Source organism: Malus domestica, chromosome 15 (genome assembly GCF_042453785.1).
Source record: "Malus domestica chromosome 15, GDT2T_hap1".
Lineage (NCBI taxonomy): Eukaryota > Viridiplantae > Streptophyta > Magnoliopsida > Rosales > Rosaceae > Malus > Malus domestica.
The window spans coordinates 6,565,367-6,589,885 of NC_091675.1; the positions used below are offsets into that span (position 1 = coordinate 6,565,367).

At 35.9% G+C, this 24,519-nt stretch overlaps 5 protein-coding genes across 11 annotated transcripts; 3 read left to right on the forward strand and 2 right to left on the reverse strand.

The window, feature by feature from the left end:
• The first annotated feature begins 288 nt into the window (after positions 1 to 288).
• Positions 289 to 510, forward strand: LOC108169518 (mitochondrial import receptor subunit TOM7-2-like). The gene has a single exon (XM_017322999.2). The coding sequence runs from the start codon at positions 289 to 291 to the stop codon at positions 508 to 510; it is 222 nt and encodes a 73-aa protein (XP_017178488.2).
• Positions 511 to 4,506: 3,996 nt separating this feature from the next.
• Positions 4,507 to 11,091, forward strand: LOC103424838 (carotenoid 9,10(9',10')-cleavage dioxygenase 1-like). 4 transcript variants are annotated; one of them, XM_029094557.2, is made up of 14 exons: positions 4,508 to 5,004; positions 5,597 to 5,796; positions 5,925 to 6,065; positions 6,458 to 6,560; positions 7,598 to 7,860; positions 8,107 to 8,286; positions 8,420 to 8,498; positions 8,594 to 8,672; positions 8,827 to 8,889; positions 9,056 to 9,194; positions 9,313 to 9,652; positions 9,742 to 9,809; positions 10,360 to 10,530; positions 10,619 to 11,091. In XM_029094557.2, exons 2-14 carry the CDS (start codon positions 5,686 to 5,688, stop codon positions 10,727 to 10,729), a joined length of 1,848 nt encoding a protein of 615 aa, XP_028950390.1. In that variant the 5' UTR covers positions 4,508 to 5,004; positions 5,597 to 5,685; the 3' UTR covers positions 10,730 to 11,091. The 4 variants fall into 4 exon arrangements, with proteins under 4 accessions (XP_070670122.1, XP_028950390.1, XP_070670121.1 ...); XM_070814020.1 differs by having other exon boundaries at positions 10,366 to 10,530; XM_070814019.1 differs by having other exon boundaries at positions 5,661 to 5,796.
• Positions 11,092 to 13,555: 2,464 nt separating this feature from the next.
• On the reverse strand, positions 13,556 to 15,091 carry LOC103456030 (aquaporin TIP4-1). Its single transcript, XM_008395656.4, has 3 exons — positions 14,904 to 15,091; positions 14,222 to 14,457; positions 13,556 to 14,108 (listed from the first exon to the last, which is right to left on the reverse strand). The coding sequence occupies exons 1-3, from the start codon at positions 15,028 to 15,030 to the stop codon at positions 13,725 to 13,727; spliced, it is 747 nt and encodes a 248-aa protein (XP_008393878.2). The 5' UTR covers positions 15,031 to 15,091; the 3' UTR covers positions 13,556 to 13,724.
• Positions 15,092 to 17,764: 2,673 nt separating this feature from the next.
• LOC103456027 (probable lactoylglutathione lyase, chloroplastic) lies at positions 17,765 to 21,194 on the forward strand. Its single transcript, XM_008395651.4, has 9 exons — positions 17,765 to 17,999; positions 18,630 to 18,834; positions 18,916 to 19,040; positions 19,158 to 19,222; positions 19,565 to 19,777; positions 19,895 to 19,942; positions 20,321 to 20,428; positions 20,543 to 20,683; positions 20,864 to 21,194. Exons 1-9 carry the CDS (start codon positions 17,858 to 17,860, stop codon positions 20,903 to 20,905), a joined length of 1,089 nt encoding a protein of 362 aa, XP_008393873.2. The 5' UTR covers positions 17,765 to 17,857; the 3' UTR covers positions 20,906 to 21,194.
• LOC103456028 (VAN3-binding protein) lies at positions 21,015 to 24,147 on the reverse strand. Of its 4 annotated transcripts, none has more exons than XM_008395652.4 (9): positions 23,934 to 24,147; positions 23,547 to 23,845; positions 23,396 to 23,452; positions 22,750 to 22,821; positions 22,152 to 22,536; positions 21,820 to 21,975; positions 21,665 to 21,714; positions 21,475 to 21,532; positions 21,015 to 21,390 (listed from the first exon to the last, which is right to left on the reverse strand). In XM_008395652.4, coding segments are annotated over exons 1-9 (1,269 nt in total). In that variant the 5' UTR covers positions 23,935 to 24,147; the 3' UTR covers positions 21,015 to 21,199. The 4 variants fall into 4 exon arrangements, with proteins under 4 accessions (XP_008393874.2, XP_008393875.2, XP_008393877.2 ...); XM_008395653.4 differs by having other exon boundaries at positions 23,396 to 23,449; positions 23,934 to 24,084; XM_008395655.4 differs by lacking the exon at positions 22,750 to 22,821 and having other exon boundaries at positions 23,396 to 23,449; positions 23,934 to 24,071.
• Between the last annotated feature and the right edge of the window lie 372 nt (positions 24,148 to 24,519).

Below are 24,519 nucleotides of genomic sequence, written 5' to 3' on the forward strand. Positions count from 1 at the left end.
AAACAGTAACTGTCTTTTGTATCTCCACCCCTACACTGAATAGCCCTGGCAATAGATAATAAAATAATAGTAATTTTTTTTATTTATAAAATAATACAAAATAATTATTTTAAGAAAAGTACAAATTAAAGATTAAAGATTAAGGATGCAAATTCCATTGCAAAGTTAATGCAACTTCTCACATTTTAACTAGTCAAATTTTGACTGAAGTTTTCATCTTTAAAACAGTTTGCTCAAGCAATTAACTAATCAAATCAAAACTTGCACAAACCCCATAAGCAAATTTCAATGGCGTTGAGAATATCTCTGAAGAGCAAGGGCAAGACTCCGGCGAAACCTTCCAAGGGCTCGGATGAGCACTCGGTGGCTCAATCCTTCAAGGAGTGGAGCACGTGGGCCCTAAAGAAGGCTAAGGTCGTCACCCACTACGGCTTCATTCCCCTAGTCATCATCATCGGCATGAACTTGGAACCCAAGTCGCAACTCTCCCAACTTATCAGCCCCGTCTGATTTGATCCGGGTCGGATCATCCAATTTCGGTGCTGTATTTTTGGTATTGTCTCTAATGGGTTTTGTTTTATAAAATTTGGGGTTCCTGCTTCGTAAAATTTGGGATTTCTGCTTCGTTGCCGCACCCATCCACCGTGAGACGACGATGTCGTTCAAGAACCATAAAGGTTGAGAGAGAGAGAGAGAGAGAAAAGGAAGTTCGGCCCATCCACCACGTGGCTGACGTCGCCCAGACGTCAGCCTTGCGTCACATGCCCTTCGGGCTGTCGAGCTGGCAACTCCTGCCTGGCCTCTCCCTAAGGCCAACTCGGGCTTCATCGATAGCACACGCCAAACCAAGTTGCTCGGGCTTTTTGGCCCTGTTTGAGAGCCAGTCCATCGGGCTATTGCCCACGATAGAACTGCTCTTACACAATCTGATCATCTCCATTCTGCTTCCCAATAATAAAATAAATATTTTATTTGAAACAAAAGGATTTCACTGCATCCCCATCATATAACTCTCGGTTTCTTTTTCTCTCACACTGTCTCACTGAAGCAGCAATTACAGTGGAGCATGAACTTCAAAACTCCATAGGTTCTCATCTTTAATTCTTTGTAATTTGTCAACGTTATATAGATTGTAATCTCTATATGTAAATTAATTCAACATATTATATTTGTTTTGTAGATTAGAAGATTAAGTCCATTTTTCCAACAAAGAAAAAGAAATTGAAGTTTAGTTAGTTAACCTACAACCCAAAGTATGCATTTTACTCTCAATCCCTCTTGCAATAGTATAGAGGATGAGGCTATCATACAATGGTTTCAAATAGTTTTGCAAATACTATCCGTTTAATTTTTTTTCTAACATTTGTACGAGGCCCCTCCTAAGTCAAAATACTGGCTATGCCACTAATCAACCACCACATCATTTAGTTTAAAAATAGGTCTTCATGACATTACTCTTTATACTATTATTTATACCATCTCTCTAATAGAGATGAAACTCACATGTGCTGATGGACCCTATCTTTATTAGAGAGATGGTAGAAAGTGTGTCACTGCCTACTCCTTTTCAAAATGGGAAAGGGATCCTCTTCGGATCCCTTTTTCTAATCCATCAAGTCCGGGGATTCGGGCCGTTGAAATTTGATCTAACGGCTAAAGTTATTATAACTTTTAAAGTAGATCCATGCTTGTAGCCGTTGAATTAAATTTCAATAGCCCGGATCCCCAAACTTGATAGATTAGGAGGAAGGAATCCGGAGAGGATCCCTTTTCTTCAAAATGTCCCTGTTTTGACTTGCTGAAGATTACAAAAGAGCTTCATCTTCTTTGTAATTTTATATGAAATAAACCCACCGTTGTTAGCCAGTTGGCTTATTTCTAGATCATATTCCAAAGCGTTCAACCACTAATCCAGAAGCATTAGACAAGGGAAGATGCTTTTAAGCTCAAACGAATCTTCATTTTTTACGTGAACAATTAATTAATCCAATGCTAAGATAGATACTAACGTCCAATAAGCAATTGCTAGATATTTTCTTTCTTTATACATGCATTATTATTGTGATAACTTTAACGAAAAACTCCCGATACTGTTTACTTTAACGAAAAATCATATTTTTACACTAAAAAGTCAATCTTTGTATTATTCACTTTACCTTTTATTTTGTTCTTATCGTTAAAATTTAAAATTTTCAAACTCTTTTTATTAGTTTCCCTTATTATAAATGCTTGAAAACTGATTAAGATTGGTCAGCTGCCTATTAAGACTGGTTGTTTTTAGCTTCTGCCTTCGTCTTGTTAACAACTTTTATTATATTGGCTGACATAATTGGTCTAAAAACAATGTGTCGTATTTGATGATACTGGTTACTTTCTTTAGACAAATGAATAAATTAATGAATACATTCTCTCTCAATTTTCTTTAAAAAAAAATATGTTAGACATTCTACATTTTTAAATTACGTTAGTGATCATTTGATGTACCACATGATGTATACATATTAGGTCAACTAATAAATCTATTTAATTGAATATTAGTTGTATGCATCCATAACACATGAGATAGTAATCATTATAGTTTAAAAATAAGGAAAACTAATGAAAATGGCTTGAAAATTTTGAGTTTTAATGATAAGGACAAAATAAAGGGTAAAGTGAATAGTACCAGGATTGACTTTTTAGTGTAAAAATGTGATTTTTCGTTAAAGTGAACAATACCATGTACTTTTCGTTAAAGTTCCCTTAAAAATAGTCTCCCTAATATTACTTTTCTTTTAATCACCAAAAAGTAGATGAGACCAAAGGTATGTTTACGAGTAATGTTATTCATACCATGTTTTTATACTATATTTTTATATTACATTGGGTAACATCTGATGTTAACAGCTACATCATTTGAATGCAAAACCCAAGGAAAGGAAGGAGAAAGACTTCTCGTATACCACAATCATCATTTAATTAACTAGTTTTTGTTAATTATTAATTTATTAAATACTGAACTAAATTTAAAAATCTGAATAATTCAAATGATATGACTATCAACATCAAATGTCAGTATAAAATTATAATACAAAAACATGATATAAATAATATTACTCGTTTACTAAAGGGGAATGAAACACTGGGAAACGGAATTGCACATTTACCAGTCGTTTTTTTTTAAAACGTCAGGAATTTAAAAAAAAAATAGTGGAACCCGCATAAATCAGGAATCCAACTCCTAAATTGGCCGGAGTCAAATTCTTGGGTGAAATGAGGTATTTGGATTCCTGCAAATGGTGTCCATCAGAATTTAAGTTAACAGTGTCAGGAACGAACCAAGGGATGGTGGTGTTTGCAGCCCTTGCGATGTGATGGCTGGCCATAGAGCTTGCCTTCAAGCCCTTGTTCGACAAGGCCCGCATGGCCGCACCGCCAAGGATAGCTCGACCCGGCTTGCGATCCCGACGAAGACCCAAGAACAAGGAAGATGGTGGTCTCGCAATCAGGAAAGATGGTAGACAGATAAAATTGCAACAAATTACTGGTGCCTGGGGAATGTTAGAGAGGGATGGGTCGGCAGCAGAGAAAGATGGGGAGAGAGAGAAGAAAGTGAACATTTTTTTGTCTACTTTATGCTAGTAAAAAAAAAGTTTTACTAGAAATAAAAAAAAAAATTTATTCTCTCTACCCAAAAAATAAAATAAAAATTTTATTAAAAATAATTAGCATATAAAATAGAGTTTGGTCACATTAGTTTTATTCTGATTCAAGTAGATTAGTAAACAATTTATATAGATCAATATCATTCTTACGTTGATTTCAGACATTAAACAACTTCAATAAGAATTTGATTCTGATTCCATCTCATTTTAATTCTTCCTCATAAATTTAATTCTTTTCAATCTGATTACGGATTAGTAAACGAGTCATAAGTGATATTTGTAGTTGTATTGTTAGCAACTATGGGATGTGTCATGTAGGGTTTGTTTGGAGTTTTAGAATGATTATGCTCAATCAACAATGCAACCATGGCATCTGAAACAATGCCTTGCGACAATACAATTATTATACAACGCAACCATGACATGCATAAACTATTATTCTAGTCATATTGGCTGCAAGATCATTAAAATATCAAATCGCTTAAATAGTAAGTTACTCGAAAATCAATTGATTCGATTGACAAGTACATTGATACTCACAATAATTACATAGACAATCAAATTGATGAGAACAAAAGAACAAAAAAAAAAAACCTATAGACAAGTGATACTGAAAAAAAAAATATTTGAACACATAACCTCATGTGGATACACAAATATACGCTAGAAATTTAATAGTCCTCCTTCGAGGCTACTTGTCTTTTATTTTATACATATCCTTCCTCTTACGGCAAGTTTTTTTAAAGAATATTACTAAGGTTGCTAGACCCAAGGCCAGAGCACTTTTAATGCAGCTTCGGTCTTCATTTTTTTGACATGTAGGCATTGTTAAGAACAACAACAACCAAAAAAATACCTCTACTTGTCCGATTATTTGTAAACTTTGTCATCCAAAATTCCTAACCCTCCACCATTATTTTTTTCTCCCGAAAGAAACAAGGGAAAACCTTCATTATAGGAGGTCATGCAATTAGAAGCCAAACTAAACGTAATCCAAATCCACCATGCTTATCACCGGGCCACATACAGACAGTATTGAGAAGGAACTAATATTTACAGGGGAGCATTTTACCCCTCCCAACACAGGTTCGTGGTAAACCGGAAACATAACCCGCCCTCTCTGCCTTCTTCCTTTCCTCCTGGCAAGACCCCCACTCCATAGCCATATTTCTTTCCAAACCCAGCCATGAAAATCGTAGCTTTTCCGTCGAGATCCTCAATCGCCCTCAAAGCGTAGCCTTTGCAACAGCACCTCCACGTCGCCGGTGCCAAACCCTTCTCCATGCCGCCCATGCCAACTCCTTCAGCTTGACAGTTGCCTCCATCGCCGTTCCACCTTACCTTCAACCAAGAGCATCGTGTATGTCAATTAGTTTTTTTTTGTTTTTTAGTTTTTAGTTTTTATAAAAATTTTGCTTTTTTAAAAAAAAATTTTAATATAAATTTTAATATTAAATATATTAAAAAGTAATGAACATAACCAACCAAAGTTTTCATTATGTTGGTTTTTCCGAGATTTTAATTATAATTTTTGAAACAGTTGGATAAGTGTTGTGTTTTGAGAGAACGGACATTATAGGATAACAAAAATACCACCCTTGTTTTTATCGTGAATTATATAAGAATGGGGCACGTGCAGACCTCATATACGCCTACCCTTCAAAACTAGGACTAATATCCAGAGGATATGTTAAGAATCTTGATGCCGTGCCTGTGATCGTTCCAACACAAAAATTTATATTCAATTTTGATGTCATCGTATATAGGAGTTTTTTCAGCGTATTACCAAAATATAAAGCAGTATCTTATGTATCATAATGTATAAATAAAAATATTTAAAAAATATTTAAAATGAAACATATCAAAATATATCTTCTATTATATTATAACATGTGTTGTCCTCTGTTGTATTTCGAGTTAGCCTAAAGATTCCTCATTGTATTAAATGTTAGGACTCCCTATTATAAATAGCCCGGAAGTCGGTCTAAGCAAGATACTATTTCTGATCCTAAACAGTGGTGTTAACTAGGGACGGAGATCCATGGCAAGCTCTGCTTATGCTAACTTACATGCAATTAATGGGTCTTTTCAAACCCATTTCATATCTCACAGCTTTAATCACCTGAAAACCTCTCTTTCCTTGACTGTTAAGGTCTCTCTCTCTCTCTCTCTCTCTCTCTCTCTCTCTCTCTCTCTCATTTATTAGGGTTATGCTTAAATTGACAATTATTTTCTGAACTTGATTTGAGATTTTGTTCATATTACTTTCTGTTTTTCTAGCCTCTACTCAAAGAGCTGGAGAAATTTTCATTGATAAAGGTGGATGTGTCTAAAAACATGAAAAACGCTTCTGGGAAGTTGTTAGATGCACTCATGAACTCCATGTTCCAATTCGTGGACCAACCATTGCTTCCATCTCAGGTTGGTTGTTTTCACACTTCCATCTTGGTACTAATTTCACTCGGTCACCCAAAAGTATTTAGCCTTGTAAGGTATTTTGAGAATGCAAATCTCACATCAAAAATTTAAGAGACTTTACCAGTGCTTATAAGAAGTTGTTTCTCCCTATATATGCCAATTGATTTCCAACTGAGTCCGATCAAGCTAGAGTTATATTTTCATTTTTTTTCAAGCTTAATTATTAGCTATATTTTTTTGCTAGCTAATTAATCAATTTACAGCTTATGAGACTGCATGGTCGTATTCCCATAATTTACATTTGATGTGGAAATTTATTTTCCAGCATTACATTAATTAGCACTTCACTACCATGGTCGATGCATTTGATATAAATCTATATCACGTTCTTACAGGAAAACTTTGCTCCAGTTGAAGAGATTGGAGACCTTGTTGAGGTCATCTGCACTGAAGGAGAAATTCCCGCTGACTTTTCTGAGGGTGTGTTCATAAGAAACGGTATGTGCAATGGTATAGTCAAGAATTATTTCGATGGGCAGGCTATAAGCTAAAATTATTACTTCGAAATCAAATGCTCAATTTTTTTGTTGGCTACGTAAAGCTATATAATAATAAACTTGAAAGTGGTAATTTGAAGTAAAAAATTTATAGTCTGTTTTCTAGGGGGTGGATTGTCTGCCCTCCCATTTCCATACCATTCCCATCTCCTCTTGTTTGTGTGGTCACAGTTAAGCCACGTCAACATTTTATATTAATTTTTTTATAAAAATAATAAAACAAAAAGTAATAAGAATATAAAATGTTGACGTGACTTAACCATGACCACACAAAACAGGAGGAGATGGGGAGAGTATGAAAATGGGAGGGCAGACAATCCACCTCTGTTTTCTATACTTCTAGCCTTCAAACTTTTAAATGAATAATATAATTAAGGGAACCATATGTGTGGTGTAGAAGTTTTAATTTATTGCTATTAAATTAGTATTGGTTAATATGATGAGTTTATTTAACATTAGTTAACTTTTATTTTCCTAAAAACAGCTCTAAAATACAGACTTTTCCTTTGCTAAGTGGGCTAAGACAATTAAAAATCATAAAATAACCCAAATGACTAGTACTTTTAAGCTTAAAAACTAAAACTCTCCGCTATAGCCTGGAACCTTGTACTTGGCGTATGTGACCTCCAAACACTTTCTTATTGTTGTTTCTTTATTGCCAAAAACTAATTTTCTTATATGTGACGATTAGCGTTAAATAATAATGGCTTGTGACTTAATGTTTGTATTGTTCGTTCTTGACTAATTCCATATTAGCTCAAGTTTTTGAAGTTTAGTGTAACATGGTATCAGAGTTCTCATCATCCGAAATTAGCTTGATATTGCAATTCATAAAATATATATGATCCTCCGATTAAGTTGAAATAATTATTTGCCACTAGACCAAATGAGATCACTATTAACTCAACGTACATATTTTTGTCAGCTTACACTTTCGGGGTCTAGTCCTTATTTAACATATATGTTACATATTTCCAGGAAACAATCCTTTATTTGGAGGTCTGAAATCCGCAGTTTCAATTTTTGGGCAATCAAACCAGACTTGGGTAGACGGAGAAGGAATGCTTCATGCAGTATACTTTAAAAAAGATCCAAATGGAAGTTGGATTGTCTCGTACAAGAACAGATATGTTGAGACAGAAACATTTAAGCTAGAGAAACAAATGAATAACAAGCCATGTTTCTTACCAGTCCTAGAAGGAGATGCTTCAGCAGTTTTAGCAGCGCAGCTTCTAAATGTGGTAGTTATATCGAAAATTACTATTTGTTTGGTGCAAATCATATACATATAACCCTATATCTGCTATTTAAAAAAAAATTGTTTTCTTACGAGATTGTTTCATAAAGTTGTTTTCTGTCATATTGTGACATTTGTTAGACAATAAGTCTCGCAAGAAAACATTACTTGTGATTTAGAACTATAATATATGCATCCTTATACGCAGACTATATAATTAAGTTTGTTTTTCTTCTGTAAAATCTCGCAGTTGAGATTTGGCACAGTCAATAAATACTTTAGCAACACCAATGTTTTTGAGCACTCAGGAAGGGTTTACTCGATTACAGAGGATCACCTGCCTCAAGAGGTGGACATCTCAACCTTAGAAACTCTTTCTGATTGGGATGTCAATGGTGCTTGGGATCGACCTTTCACTAGCCATCCAAAGGTTTTTTCGTTTCTCCTATGTATTTTCCCATTTACATATACATATATATATGTGTGTGTGTGTGTGTGTGTGTATAGTATTTAATTTGCCTAAAATAGTTAATTATTAATCTTGATTTTAATATGCAATGCAGAAAGCTCCAGGTTCCGGAGAGTTAGTCATGATGGGGACAGCTGCAAAGAAACCTTACTATGTTCTGGGGGTTATTTCTGGTATTTAATGAATTGGTTTGATTTGTAACTACATTGTGTTATTTATATATGTTGGAGTTTAAACATGTAATTAATTGGTTTTACTGTTATTTCAGCTGATGGAAAGAAATTGCACAAGGCTGATCTCAAATTCAAAAGAAGCGTCCTCAGCCATGATATAGGAGTCACGCAGAAGTAAGTGCTATAAAACTATAAATTGACGTTCCCCCACCCCCAGAAAAATAAGAGCCAAATATCAATCCTGCAAATTATTAATTACTTTCTATTATAAATACTGATTAAATTGTAAATTTATAACCCTTTTTGTTTGCTGTTCTCTTGGCACCAGGTACAATGTAATCATTGATCACCCCCTTACCATGGATATAAAGAGACTTGTCATGGGTGGCCCGTAAGTAAAAATACATGTCTGGTTTAGTGGCATTCAAGTATTATATGTATATGTTCTGAATTTAAATCTTGTAAGAATTGTTGAATTTAAAAAGAAGTAATATAGCTGTTCTTGTGATATTTTTAATGTGCTCATGTTATATATTTACACATTTATGTGCATATAGATTAATGAAGTATGAAACGGAAGGGTATGCGAGGATTGGAGTGATGCCACGTTATGGTAATGCAGAGTCAGTCAAATGGTTTGTGGTACAAACCAATTGCACATTTCACTTTCTCAATTGCTTTGAGGAGGACAATGAGGTAATTAATTAATTAAAACTATAGTGAACTTAATTACAGGATGATCAAGATTAAAATTTATTAATATTTACCGTGTTATATATAGTTTATATTTATTGATAAATAAATAATTGCACAGGTTGTTGTGGTGAGGGGATGTAGGGCTCTCACATCTCTCATACCAGGTCCTGATGAACGAGTTGGTAATTTTGGTAACAAGTTTGAGTGGTTCTCCAAGGGGTTCAATTTTGCACATCATGATGATTCTGCGGCAGATGATGATGCTGGAACCGGATATTTCTTTGCTCGTGTATATGAATGGAGACTGAACATGGTGTCTGGGGAAGTTGAGGAGGAGAAAAATTTAACTGGAACTGAATTTGCCATGGAATTTCCTTTTATCAACGAACGATACACTGGTTTAAAACACAAGTATGGTTATACTCAAGTCATTGATTCTGTGGCAAGCTCTAACTCTGGTAATTAACGAAAATATAAACTTTACTTGATTCTCAAATTGTTGATGATTTTAAATATTATTGACTTGATATTTATTACTTTGTATTAGGCTTGGGTAAATTTGGAGCTCTAGCAAAATTATATTTGGATGATCAATCACATTCCACACCATCTGGGGTAACGAATTCATATTTCGTTTTAGTTTACAGTTTTTTTTTAGTCAAATAATCTAAGGCTCAATTTGGGTGAGAGATTTCTAGGTGCCAAATGGGATGGGCATCAACTTAGTAAGGAATGATTGATCCAGAAAATGTTCGAGAGAGGGATATTAGGATTGCCCTTCATGACATGAGCATTGCAAATTAATGCATGTAAGAACGCTTCGTAGAATATAGATATATAAAACATCTATAGCAGAAGTTGCTAATTTTTTTTTACTTTACATCTTTAAGTCGGGGAGGCCATAAGGCTTCCCCAATTAGACAAAAGATTATTTACCTTAATTCCATATTTCTGTGCGAGGTGCAAACTGGAAGCTAAAACCAAATTAGCTTCTCCCAATTCCCATTGTCTTTGACCTAAAGAAAAACCCTTCTCCCATTGAACATACTCTTAAAAGGCATGACCCCAACAATTTATGAGACTTAGCTTTTGTCCTTATCTCAACAGGAATCCCTTACGTTTTTGTGATTGTTCATATTTATATTTGTGATACTGATAATAATAGGATCAGGAGGAAAGATGTAGCGATCAGCAGTGGATAAAGGTGGAATACCATAAGTTTGAGGAGAACAACTTTTGCAGTGGAAGCGTTTTTGTGCCTAGACATGGAGGCATAGAGGAAGATGATGGTTGGATTGTCACTTTCGTCCACAATGAAAACACTCATGTAACCCAAGTGAGTTCTGACCCAATTGTAACTTTGTTTTTCTGTATCACATATATATATATATATATATAAACAATTATATATCTTGCTGATGCAGGTTCATGTAATTGATGCAATGAAGTTTCAGAGTGAACCGATTGTGAAAATCACATTGCCACAGAGGGTGCCATATGGTTTCCATGGGACTTTTGTGTCAATGCTTAATTAGTCAATATTAGTATTAGGCATGGCATAGCTTCACAGAGTCCCATGCATATTCATACTCTCTAGTCTAAGGAAACTTCGCCAATACAAAGGACTGAAACAGAAAAAGAAAATTACACTTAGTCGGGGACATAAACTTTGTACTTAGTCCTGTGCACATGTGACAGGTGACAGGTTTCATTAGATTAGAGACTCTGGCAGTCAAGTTTGTTAAAGTTCTCATATTGTGAGTGAAAGATAAGAGTGGTTAGTCTTGTTATTAAGGAGTACTGTGGTTAACAAGCATACGTTCCTTTGTACGTAATTGTATCTGTAAGCATCTTCCTATGCACATGGAAATCATCAGTTTATCTCTATGTTTCAATCTCTCTATGTTGTCTCTTTCTAATTTAACATGGTAGAGCCGGGTTTCTCTCTGTAATTGTATGGTAATCATCTTCTTTTGTATAATGAAATCAGCCTCTCTCTATGCCTCTCTTAACAAAACGTACGTTAATCAGCTGAAGAATTTCTTTAATGAGTCAATGACAGCAGATAAAAATAATAATTAGTTGTTGATAGAGGTATGTGTTGATCACATTAATCCGACCTACCCCTCATCAAATGCTCCCAACCGTATCTTGCTACAATATTGTTTCACCGTTCCACCTTCACCTAATATGGATATAGCAATCAAAACGAACCACCAGCAATATGTTGGCTTATAGATCTTATACAAGCCTTTTCTGTTACCCAAATTAATGTTTATGGGATAAGGACGGTGGGGTTGGAACTTGGAAGAGGAAATTCATTAAAGGAAAGTTAGCAACTATGTATTGGATCCTACCTACAGATTTTCCAAATCAAAGTATAGTATATATATAGTCATTGATATCTCTAGCATTAAAGAAAAATTAGAAAGTACATAATACATCTACCTTTCTAAATTTTTATGTCTAGCGAGCCTTCCTGCTAATTGCTATAAACCCTAATTCCCTGGATTCCATGGCAAGAAATCTGTCTTTGGCTTCCTAGATGTAGAAGAAAGTGACGCAATAGAAGACTCCCCCAATGACCTCCCCGACAATGATCACCAAGTCATGTGTGACTTAGGTCTCCAACTGATAATTGGCAGCCCCTTCAATGTATTCTATCCCCCACACTACAATACTTACCCTAATGCCACCCCCAAGCCCCGAGTCCCCATGGACCCTCTCCCCACTCCAAACTCCATCCCCTTCACTTCTCTACCACTGCGCATCGCCTCACCCCACCACCGCAAAGGCACCATCTACAGCCTACTCCATTGCAATTTCAAGGCGGCATGGAGTAGGCTTTACTGGCTCCAAGAGTACCCAAATCTGCGCATGGAGGCAACCAGACTACATGGAGTTTGGATGCCTCCAGGCGACTCCAGCTGAAATAAGAAGCATTTTGGCTTATAGTAACATGCTTTTCACCACACGCAAAGATCAAAAATCAGAATATGGAATACAGCCTCGGACAATTTTAAATCCAAAAAGTTTTCCTCCATTTCCAAGAAAAAAAAGGCTTGTTTCCTTTATTTTCAGAAACCAACAAAAACCTAAAACACAAAGAATGTGTTTCCTACTTAGCATATTTATTGTCATGCAGAAGGTTTGATATACATCGGCTTACAGGACACAACAGTTAAACCCTGGAGAATTTTAACCGAGAACTGCGTGGACTCGTTTGTGGCACATGAACTGCAATTATGGTGAACCGATGATGGATGTGTCTTCACTTGCTCCTCTGATGGGTCAGTAAAAATTTGGAAAAGAGTTTTGGGGGAAAAACTCTCAAACTCTCACCATGACTGAAATTCCCCATAAACGCTATAGCCCCAAACACTTCATCACTTAACTCTAGTTGCTTCCTCTACTCTGGATCTTCAGATGGAATCATTCATTTTTGGAAGAAGGAGAAGTTGCCTGTAGATTTAACCATGGTGGGGTTTTAAAGGGTCACACGTTTGCGGTGCTTTGCCTAGTGGTTGTGGAGGAGTTGATATTTAGTGGGTCAGAGGATACAACAATTAGGGTTTGGAGAAGAGAGGAAGGGAATTGCTTATGAGTGTTTGGCTGTGTTTGATGGGCATAGAGGGCCTGTCAGGTGTTTGGCTCCTTGTTTAGAGATGGACAAAATTGTAATGAGGTTTTTGGTTTATGGTGCAAGTTTGGACCAGAGTTTTAAGGTCTGGCGTGGGATTGAACTATAGGGACAGGAGTTTATCTAACCCTGTTTTGTCTCCTTCATGGGTTGAGAGGAAGCTGCTTCAAAGGTATTTATTTTCAGTAGGTCATAAAGTATCAGAATAATCAATAATTTCTGTAGCTGCACGCAACCTTTTTATTTTATACCAAGAATGATTATGAAAAACATATTTTCCATGCACTTTGTGTATTTGATCTTTGTTATTTTAACTAAGTCTTAGAGAAACTACTAGAAGTATATAGAGCCCACTGGTCCGACAAATCTTCATTAACAATTACACCGACATGCAGTATTATAGTATTCTCTAAAATTTGATCATGTATTCTCTAAATTTCGACCATGATTGAAGATATTACCATTCCTATTGTTATCAGCCATTTATATTGATTAATTTGCGCATTGAGATAATTAGCACGAATGATGCTTACTGCAATTAGTATTGTCATAATTTTGGGTAGCTAAATTAAAATTTCATAAGCAATGATTCCAACAATGTGTACCAACCCATTCATCGCTGTTACTTCCTGACTTCTTTTTTTTTTTCAGCCACTCCAATGCCCATACTGCCACAATGAACAAGGAGATTTGTGAAGCTTCAGCTTGGTCCACAAAGAAAGGAGGGAAAGACTCGAAATTTTTTACATTAGTTTGAGAATAATGCTACAATTTTGTTGCTTATGCGTGCATGAATGAAAATGTGTAAATATATAAAATTGCTTTGGGGTTGAATTATTGAGTTACCCACCCACCAAATACAATAGTTACATAACAAGCAGAGCTGCAGATTAACCTAACAAAGCAGCTTCCGCTGTAGGAATTGGGAGATGAGCTTGCCCGATAATGAAGAAATTTTCATAAATGAACCCAGCAAGTCCACCGCCAATCAGAGGACCAACCCAATAAACCCAATGGTCAGTCCAATTCCAGCTTACCAAAGCAGGACCAAAGGACCTCGCTGGGTTCATTGAAGCTCCTGAGAAGGCTCCTCCAGCTAGGATGTTGGCGCCGACAACAAATCCAGTTAATGTAGGGCCTAATCCATTAAGAGATCCTCTTTTGTCGACAATTGTAGCATAGACTGTGAATAGCAAGGAGAATGTGAGGACAATCTCCCATATCACACCTTCTAAATAGCCCACCCCACTTGCAAGTGAATGAATTGGAGTAGTCTGCCAAAAAAATAACAATTCAATTATGTGACATGTAACATGACCATATAAATGAGATTCATGATGAATTTAGATTTGAATAACTACAGCGTGATGAAAAATTCTAAACATACCAATCCACTGAGGTACTCTAGAAGGTAACAAGCTGCAGCAGCTGCTAACAATTGATCGATCCAGTAGAGTATAGATCGGAAGAGGGTAATATGACCACCAAACAGGAGGCCAAGAGTGACGGCAGGGTTAAGGTGACCGCCAGATATGTGGCCGGCGGATATCATCACGGCCACAACTAGTGCATGTGTCACAGCTACGGCAAACAACCCCACTAGTGCATCTGCTGCTAGCTTATCTGCCCCACCACAACTCAGACGGTTACCATATACATAATATAACCAAAAATACATGACTAGTAATCATGTAGTAAACGACAGAGAAATTATGATCTTGGATCTGTGTCCATGATAGTGATGATGAACTACCAAACCCAAACATATTAGTGATTAAACATTAAATATTCGATATAAGAGTTTTGGTCATTAATCAACGAGAGGTTTTTCCAAGTACTCGGTATTTCACGTGTAGGGTGATTAATTAATAGTTGGAGAGATTATATATTTCCTCGTTTCTCTTTGAAATTATCTTAATGAACAATTCATGTGGTTTATATGAGATTTGAAATCAGAGATGTTTTCATTAAATGGAATATTTGTAGGTCACGAGACTAAATGGTTATTGAAAGACTGTAAAGGATAAAGCAATGGCATATAATTAATTGGGTGTGTGTGTATAAATTACCAGTAGCCATGGCTGATGCAACACCAGCAAAGACGAAGAGGAAGGTAGTGATAAACTCAACCACAAGAGCTCTCCAGACTTCTGGAAGGGCACCCTCACCGGTGGTTCCCAAGGCTATTTTCGCCATTATATGCTCTGGCCTATAGGGTCTCTCGACTTTGCAGTTGCTAGGACAATGAAAATGTATACACTATTTATAAGGATATCAACATTGACGAACCAGATTATATATATGTATATATGCGTATCTAGCTGGGTCCAATAATATAACTATTGAGTGCTTCAGACGTTCTCCAATTATCAAGCAAGCCAGATATGACAATATAGCTAGTCCAATTTCAGTACTATTGGAAATTTGAATGGTAACTTTACCTTGTTTGGCATCAAGATCAGAAAGGAGATACGATATCTTTGTATATAAATTATTTTGTAAACAAGGATCATCGTCCTCTTCTTTTAAAAAATTAAAATCTTGGAAGGGATTTGTGTTGAAAAAAAAATTAATTAGTTAACTAATTGGTCTATTATTGTTTACTTTAAGGTACAATGGTATTTGATGTCTTACATTATGTTTGGATGATGGAAATAAATTTGAGATTTTAACAAAAGTCAGAATTTATAAATTGATATACACCAAATCCTTTGTTTGGATTCATACACATATAAATTTGGAATTTCCTGGTGGAAAAAGAACTTGGAATTTGGGACCTACAATTCTCAAGTTTAAATTCTATGTAAATAGATGTCATTTTCCAATTTCTATGAGTGAGAGTTTAAAAATAACAATTTATGTATTCAAATTCCGTTGTTTTTTTAGGTTAACCAAACAAGAAAATTTACAAATTCTAGATAACAAAATTCCGTCATTTTGAAATTCTTTAGTAATCTTAAATTTCCTCATCCAAGGATTAAACTTGTGTTCCTTACCCATAAGGATTAAAGTTTACAAATAATGTTCTAATTTGTTTTAGGATTAGTTCTCAATTTATAAATACACTTTTTGTAACTCGTAAAAGATAATATGGCAAAATGTAGTACTATGATAATGTAGCCGTCTATGCACATGAAAAAAACCTTAGTAACACATTCATGTAATTGTAGCCAAAACTAAAAAGCTATATTAGTGTGCTATTCCACCTTCTACTCCCTAATTTGTTTTCTCGGTTTGCAGTGTGTTTCTTCTGTAACTCTTAAGCATAAAAAATAGGGTTTGAGTTTTGATAGTGCCATGCACCAACCCTCTGTGATCCCATCATCCGAAAAGCCGAGATTAATGGATAAAAGTTAAAACAATTGCGATATTCTAATATTATTAGTGTCCTCTGAGTGTGCACTTTGTGTCCTCTTCTTCCATATATGCATTTCCTTTACGTGATTATATATATTATATATGGCCAACTGACATTAAATAAATAGTAAAATAGTTTCAATTATTGATGGTTTCAAGGATTATTTTTGTTGCATTATCCTTTAGTGAACATTAATTTCGATCGTAAATATGAACTGATACTATATATATATGTTAGTTATCAGCGGAAACTTAGGCTTATTCAGTTATTCACATAATTATGTAAAAGGTTTATCTACCAAAAGTTCAAAATTATATACTATAATAACATTGCTGTCTGTGCAGCTGTGGCCAAACTATATAGATAATTTGCAAGAAAATGAACTATTAAATAAACGTTCATTAAACCAAAGGGATATACACAAAGGCCACCTCCAAAGACCCAAGCCGAATGCTAACATAACCCTGACCCATACACAACCCTAATGCAGAAAAAAAAAGACACAAAAAAGCAAAATTCCCAGCTGAAGGAGGCCGACGGTACCCGCCGCGGTAACCCCATGTAAATCAGCCAGCCAACCCCAAGTTGCCAGAATCGCCCAATTTCCCTCACAACCCTAGCCATCCTGATGAACATCTCTTAAGTAGCCATGTAGTTTTAGCATTACGGCAAAACGAAGTTTTAAACTCATTATTATTAAGGGAGGACCAAAACTACTACAATAACTTAAAAGAAGATTTAAACTCAGAACGCATAAGAATCAAGCATTATGTCTATTAGAATATTAAGGACTCATTTGGTAAGTGCTTTTAAATGACTGAAAGCACTTTTTAGATAAAATGTTTTTGAGTTTCAAAAGTACTTGAAGCGCTTTATGCTAAAAGCACCAGTTATGTGCTTCTTGTTGTAAGCACTTAAAGTGATTTTCCAGATTCAACTTGCATTTTTACTAGAGTTTGATTTCAAAAATATTTTGAGTAATGTTATTCATACCATGTTTTTATACCACATTAGGTGGCATCTGATGTGCACAACCACATCATTTAAAAAATTTGCAAAACCCAAGGAAATGAAGGAGAAAGACTCCTCGTATACCACAATTATCATTTAATTAATTAGTTTTTCTTCATTATTAGTTTATTAAATAAGGAAAACTAATGAAAATGGTTTGAAAACTTTGAGTTTTAACGATAAGGACAAAATAAAAGGTAAAGTGAAGAGTATCATGATTGACTTTTTAGTGTAAAAATGTGGTTTTTCGTTAAAGTAAACAGTACCGGGAGCTTTTCGTTAAAGTTTTCTATTTAATAATGAACTAAATTTTAAAATATGAATAATTCAAATGATGTGGTTGTCCATATCAAATGTCATCTAAGGTGATATAAAAATGTAGTACAAAAACATGATTTGAATAACATTACTTAAATATTTTACCTAAAAACGATTTTAGTTGTTTAGAAACACTTGTCAAACGAGCTATAAACCACGTATTGAAACTTTTGAAATGAAAATATTTCTATTAGAAGTTGGACCAAAATCCAAGTCATTAAAAAAACAAATGGGTCCATCATTAGCACATGCAAGGCCCAATTACAATCTCTCCAGCATGCAGATAACTCAGAGTGAGCGGGATAGAGTGTGGTGCAGAAGAAAGGGAACCAAAAAATGTCATCTTTATCGGCTACTCTGAATCTCTTAAGACCCTCTCTGGCTCCATCGCCACCGTCCGTGAGGTTTTTTGGTGTGCGAAACTCTGCCTCTTCTTATTCTACTTCTCGGAGACTCACTCTCTTTCAACTCGGCTCTGGTAATTACTTCCTCCAAAGTATCAAAAACCCATGTTTGTTTTCCATTACATTTTGTGTTTGTGAAATTTGTATTGATTAATTGTGGGTTGTTTTGGTTTTATAATTTTATAATGTAGCAATAGAATTTAACTCAAATGTGCAATGTATATGTGTTATGCTGAGTTCTGGGTTGAATAATGTATGATATAGCAGAGTGGAAATTTTTTGCTTCATTTTTTTCTTCTTGGGCAAAATCAATGTAGTTATATCAAATTTCGTAATGCGGTTTTCGTGAAGATTAAGAAAATTCAAATTATACGAAAGCTTTAGTTTAACTGTTATAATTCTGAAGATACATTGCCTTTGCATAAGTTCCTACATCAAAAAGAAAACCTTTAAATTAATTCCAATATAAAAATAAATAAAAGCTGTGACCTTTACATGATTCAGCATAAATTAATTTGTATAATGCTTCACCTTTGCAAAAAATTTACCCCTGTTTTTCATTTATTTTGTCTACTTTTAATCAAGTTAAGAATTTTAACAAAGATTTTGGGGCACTCGGTTTAATTAAATTTACATTTTGATTAACTAAATATATCAGTTGGTTATAATATGCCTTGCGCTTATGATTTGGGGTGGTTTTCCAGCTCTGCCTCAATCACAACTGTTAGGTGCAAAAGCATCTGAGTTGCTAAGAGGAGAGGGAAACCCTTCAGAGGCTGCCCCAGTTGCGAATTTGGCACAGGCAGGCACCGCTATTGCCAAGGAAAATGCACTGGAGTGGGTAAAAAATGACAAAAGAAGAATGCTTCATGTTGTCTATCGTGTTGGGGACTTGGACAAGACTATAAAGTATGCGTCTATTTAGTAGAAGAAATATTGATTCCGTATCGCGTAGTTCTTTGGACAAGACTATAATCTTTTGTGATGCAGATTCTATACTGAATGTTTGGGGATGAAGCTGTTAAGAAAACGTGACATACCTGAGGATCGATATTCGAATGCTTTTCTTGGATATGGACCAGAAGAATCCAATTTTGTGGTTGAACTTACATACAGTAAGTATTTTATAAGTAATTCTGTGTAATTCAAGATTATTTTGTAGTTTAATAGAAATACTTTTTATATTGTATGCTTTCATATGAATGTGAAATTGCATTATGTTATACTCGTAGATTACGGAGTGGACAAGTACAACATTGGGACTGGTTTTGGCCATTTTGGCATTGCACTTGAAGATGTAAGTTCTTTTTTTCTTAATATCGCTGTGGTTTTTCTCTCATGACAAACTACTCTTATTTGTGCGTTTTCTTGGTTTGGATTTTTAATTCATTGTCCATCTACTGAACTATAAAACCAATGAATTTTACTTACAATTATAAGCAATACTCTTCTCAGCTTTAACTTTTAAGCTGAATGAATTCATTGTCTATCTTTTTACCTTCTGCCCTTCTCTTTTGTCTTTTCAACATCCCTACTCTTCAGAAGCTTTGGAGCATTATCTCTTACAATTTTCATTTCTTATCCATAATGTTTTATATGCCAATTTTTTTTTTCTTTAAGTTACGCAAGTTTTTTGTAGGTAACCAAAACCGTGGAACTTATAAAGGCAAAGGGAGGGAAAGTTACCGAGGAACCTGGTCCTGCTAAAGGTGGCAGCACAATAGTTGCCTCTGTTGAGGATCCCGATGGCTACACGTTTGAGCTTTTGGAGAGAGGGCCTTCACCTGAGCCCTTCCGTCAAGTGATGCTTCGTGTAGGTGATCTTGACCGTGCTATTAACTTTTATAAGAAGGTGAGATGTCTTAAACGAATTTCTTTTATTTTTTAAATATTTGTTCCTGGTTCGGCTTTTTATAGGTAAGCTTTCCTGAAGCTTTGACCATTGTGTTTTTTTTTTTTTAACATGAAGGCTTATGGGATGGAACTTCTCCACAAGAGAGATAATCCTGAATACAAGGTAACTTCACACATGCGACCCACTGACAAATTCCCTGATAGGCTGATAGGCAGGATACCCTTGGAATAATAGAAATTGTGACGGAAACATGCCATCGCAAATTTGCCATTTATGTGGCTGTTTGTGTAGGAGTGATATGGGCATGAAGACCCTTATGAATTGATGTAGTGCCCGTACATAGTGATACCACTTTGTATTTAGAGGCCATCTTTTGTGAGCTGTCTGTTCATTATTTTCACAATGCTTCTTGCTTCCTGGATTCTGGGTACATGGCAGTAGTTGTGTACTGAAGGCATCCCATAACATACCTTCTTGCTGGATTATGATTTTGAGCCTGCTACTCTACCTACCTAATAGCTGGTTCTGCTTGTTTACCAGTGTACTGTTGCCGTGTTGGGCTACGGTCCTGAAGATAAGAACGCAGTGCTTGAACTGACGTACAACTATGGGATCACAGATTATGACAAAGGAAATGGTTACGCGCAGGTATTTACAAGATATTTTATTTCTCAAAGCACTGATATGAGCTATACCAGTCTGCTCACCAATTTCCATGTTATTATACGAAGAATACTAAATCTGCATCCCAAATTGTAACAGATCGCAATAGGCACAGATGATGTTTACAAGACTGCAGAAGCAATCAAACTAAGTGGAGGGAAGATTATTCTTGATCCTGGGCCTTTGCCAGGCATCAACACAAAGATAACTGCTTGCCTCGACCCTGATGGCTGGAAATCGGTATGTCCTGTCCAATTTAGTTGCATTTTTTCTTAGTCGGTAGTTCTGGTACCAATTAGAGTGCAAAATTCAGTATTGAAATAGCACATTGGTGTTATGTCATATTCGTACCTTTTATCATGAATCATTATCATATTTTAAAGCAAACGATCCGATTTTTTTGGCCTCCCCAATTTGCAGGTCTTTGTTGATAATGCTGATTTTCTGAAGGAATTAGAGTGAAGAAAAGCATCACCAACAGCTCAAAAATTGAGCCCGTGGAAGATTTGTAACAATTTTGACTGTACATTATCCTAACCTCGTTATCTTGAAGCAGCCATGAGAGAACATATTAAAACCAAACTTGTAGATGCATTACTTTGTATAAGATAGTAACAGTTGTTATAAGTTCCATTCTTTCCCACCGAAACGTAGATATAGAATTGGATTCTGAGATAACTGCACGTTGATTGTTGTGAAAAACTTAACACGTTCAATTTTACATAAATCCAAATTTTAACCTTTCTTGGAATTGTGTTATGTTGGCATGAAATTCAACATATGACGGATCCCTTCAGTCCACATATGTTTGTCACCTTGACTTCTGCATTCAAATTCTATTGTCCTTTCAGCTGTTTTTATCCCAAAGTATGCCCTTGGTTTGCTGCCGTCTTCTCTTTCCCTGCCGGGCCAAGCTGGGATGTCACAGTAGACTCCAGAGACCACACCTGTATGCATCACAGCGTGGCATCACGGTTGACAGGATAGAAGTCAATGTAAAATGTTTGCTCTAGGTATGAGAATTTTCTTACATTTCTTCTTTTTCGTAAATGTTCCCGCCATATGCTTGCTTTTCATTTTGGCTACAACCTGTTATTATTCCATTTCTGAATAAGTATCTGGTGATGCTGTTTTAGAAATATTAGGTCTATAACTAATCAGTAAATCTTCAACTTAGAAGTTGATACTTTTTTCCAAATTTTCGTGTATCGGGTATTTTACCTGCCCATTTGAGTTAGTATTGAAAGAAACCCTCTTCCAGTGAAGAGCACCTGCATTCATAAGTTACATGATGGTGAGTTCAACTTATCCATGAAGTTATTTAGCTGAATTCATTATTGCTGCATTAGCGTATCTTAATAATGCCGTTTGTTTACCTTTCCTCGTACGTTTAAGGAGCTCCCCACCCTTTGAGACAAAGTTCAATGCTGCATTTGATTGGTTGCCTTCACATCTCTCCTCGGCCAGAGCAACAGTTGTGCCACCATACTCCTTTTGCAGCCTCACTTTAAGTGTGGCAGCTCCGCGTAAAGCTGCGCATTGATCATAGACTGCTTTAGCTAATTCAATCAAGTTTAGCCATTGCTAATATGTTTTAAACTAGTATGCGCTTAGCTTTATTGAGTTCTGCGTTTGATTAGCTTAAAATTTGGTTGAATATACGTTTAAAACGATGGAATTTAGTACATCTTGTAGAGTCTTAGTGTACCTGTAGCTGCTCCTGCAGTTAAGGTCATGATATCTCCATTAGTCCTTGCATTAACTGCAGAACTGACAACTGATAGAATATGATCATGCTCAGCTCCCATTTCCTCCGCAATCTCAATGCAACGCGAAGCGACTAGAGCTGCTGCGGATGCTAGCGCAGCTGATGTTTCCGTCCTCAATTCGGATACTGGTGTTTTCTGGTGGGCAGCTGATGTTTCAGGAAATACAGTTGAAGCTGCAATTGATGCTACAGCAGCAGCAACCCCAGCCACAGAAACAGCAGCGTGCAACTGCGCATTTTGGGTTCGGATTTCATGCTTCTTCCTCTCCTTCTGATCTTTTAACCATCTGCCCATTGTTTTCCCTCGCAAAATGCTCTTGTATAGCTGCAGGGATACAACAATGAGGAATTGAAAAATTACGACGACAAATGATTTTCGGACACCCTCTTTCCCTCTGCCCGTATTTGCATTCTGGCATTTCGATTGAATTAATCAAAAGAGAATCAAGGGTCATAAATAAAGAGGCCCGCGGAAATCACAATTACGCTTCAGGAATTTCATGTACATGATAAGTTGAGTGGTGCAAACTGAAGTTACCCCATGATTGAGAAATTGTTGCTGGCTGGAAAGGAAGTCTGGGTGGAGTGCTTGGTGTAGTAAAAGTAACTCCTGCACATATTAACCGGCCTAAAACAGTAAAAGCTCCTGCCTCTGATTGTGCCCCAGTATACAATATTTAAATCGAAAAAGAAGCTTTTTGTAATCGAGTATCAGTAACTTAGCATATATGATAAAATAGTAGGTACGAAATTATAGATTTGGTTTAAAATCATGCACTCGTGCACATATACACATGATGATGATTCTGCACTCCCAAATCAAATTTCATAAATAATACAACCTCCAAGCAAACATTCATCAATTGTACGCGTTATTTGGTCTAGCAGCACCTAAGTTTTTTCTTTGTTAGACGAGGTCATATTTCATCAACTAAATCTCATAAACGATAGTTAATAACTATTCACAAGTTAGCCCTCAAAATTCATAGATATAAAAAACACTTAAAATCACATTTTATAGGGAAAAACTTGGAATATTAGTTGTTATTATATCCGAATACTATTAATTGTCAGAAGCATAAAACAATTATGTCGTCTACTCATATCATATTAAGTAGTGGTTATATCAAGTGCATGTGTTATAGTACTAGACAATCATTTTTCAAGAGAGAGAGTGAGAGTACCTTCATCTCTTCACTGTCTCTTGGCGAAACTGGAGGGCTAACTCCACTGGGTAACTGCTGAAGCAGCCAAGATGTTCATAAGATCACATCTAACACAAATATAGATTATAGCATAATTTGCTAAGTATAATTAAGAAACTAATTAACTTACAGATTCCATTAAACGCATGGCACTTCTGTCGTGTGATTCAACACCATCATCAGAACTGAACGCTGACTTGTCAAGGGTCTTGGAAGCAACGTTCACACGTGTGTGGGAAAGAGCTTTGGAGATCTCCATGGCTGAGAGACTCCACGATCTGGCCAGAAACTCCATCGACTCCGTTGGAGTTTCTGGCGGCGGCGCCGACGACCCCTCTGTTCCGCTCACTATACCTCCATTTTCATCTATGTTCTCCAGCACGCCATGCAGTAGTCCGTTTGTTGAGCATTTCAAACTGCAGGAGCTCACTATCACCAAAACACACAGAGTTAGATTACACCAGTCATTATTTAAATAAATAAATAAATAAATATTATGAAGTTTTTGTTTTCTTACTTTTGAAGCCAAATAAATATTTTCATTCAGTGATGACTCATCGGAAAAGCTCTGGTATTGGGAGCATCTCAGTTGAGCTATGAAAGCAAGAGTGAATGAATGAGATGATGAAGAGGAGGGTGTACTATGCAGTACCTATTTAACATGGCTTAGCAAAAGTAAGTTGCATGCTTTTTTTATTGAAAAATACTTGACTTCTCACGGCAATAAGGCTAGTAATATTTTATGGCACGGAAGTTGAGTGGTAAAAAATAACGAGTGCAAAAAAGTGAAAATGAGAATCTTTCGTTGGATGTGCAAACACATGATGATGAATAAGATTAAGAATGAGGATATTCGAGGTAAAGTAGGAGTGGCCGCAATTGAAGATAAGATGAGAGAAAACTGGTTAAGGTGGTTTGGCCACGTGAACCGAAGATCGACAGATGCTCTAATTAGAAGATACGACTATGAGACAGATGCTCGGGATAAAAAGGACAGAGGAAGACCTGGAAAAACTTGGAAAGAAACTTTAAAAAAAATTATAGAGCATCTGAGCTAATGAAAGATAGATAAGGTACAAAACATAATGAGATAAGGCTTGATT

Coding starts and splice junctions, on each gene's coding strand:
- LOC108169518 (XM_017322999.2), top strand. CDS start 289: ATGGCGTTGAGAATATCTCTGAAGAGCAAGGGCAAGACTCCGGCGAAA.
- LOC103424838 (XM_029094557.2), top strand. CDS start 5,686: ATGGCAAGCTCTGCTTATGCTAACTTACATGCAATTAATGGGTCTTTT. Junction 6,066..6,457: donor AACCATTGCTTCCATCTCAG/GTTGGTTGTTTT, acceptor ACGTTCTTACAG/GAAAACTTTGCTCCAGTTGA. Junction 9,195..9,312: donor GCTTTGAGGAGGACAATGAG/GTAATTAATTAA, acceptor ATAATTGCACAG/GTTGTTGTGGTGAGGGGATG.
- LOC103456030 (XM_008395656.4), bottom strand. CDS start 15,030: ATGGCGAAAATAGCCTTGGGAACCACCGGTGAGGGTGCCCTTCCAGAA. Junction 14,458..14,903: donor TGCATCAGCCATGGCTACTG/GTAATTTATACA, acceptor GTGGTGGGGCAG/ATAAGCTAGCAGCAGATGCA. Junction 14,109..14,221: donor TAGAGTACCTCAGTGGATTG/GTATGTTTAGAA, acceptor TTTTTTTGGCAG/ACTACTCCAATTCATTCACT.
- LOC103456027 (XM_008395651.4), top strand. CDS start 17,858: ATGTCATCTTTATCGGCTACTCTGAATCTCTTAAGACCCTCTCTGGCT. Junction 18,835..18,915: donor GACTTGGACAAGACTATAAA/GTATGCGTCTAT, acceptor TTTGTGATGCAG/ATTCTATACTGAATGTTTGG. Junction 19,943..20,320: donor GAGATAATCCTGAATACAAG/GTAACTTCACAC, acceptor CTTGTTTACCAG/TGTACTGTTGCCGTGTTGGG.
- LOC103456028 (XM_008395652.4), bottom strand. Junction 21,976..22,151: donor AACTGCAGGAGCAGCTACAG/GTACACTAAGAC, acceptor ATCAATGCGCAG/CTTTACGCGGAGCTGCCACA. Junction 21,715..21,819: donor CCTTAAACGTACGAGGAAAG/GTAAACAAACGG, acceptor TTATGAATGCAG/GTGCTCTTCACTGGAAGAGG.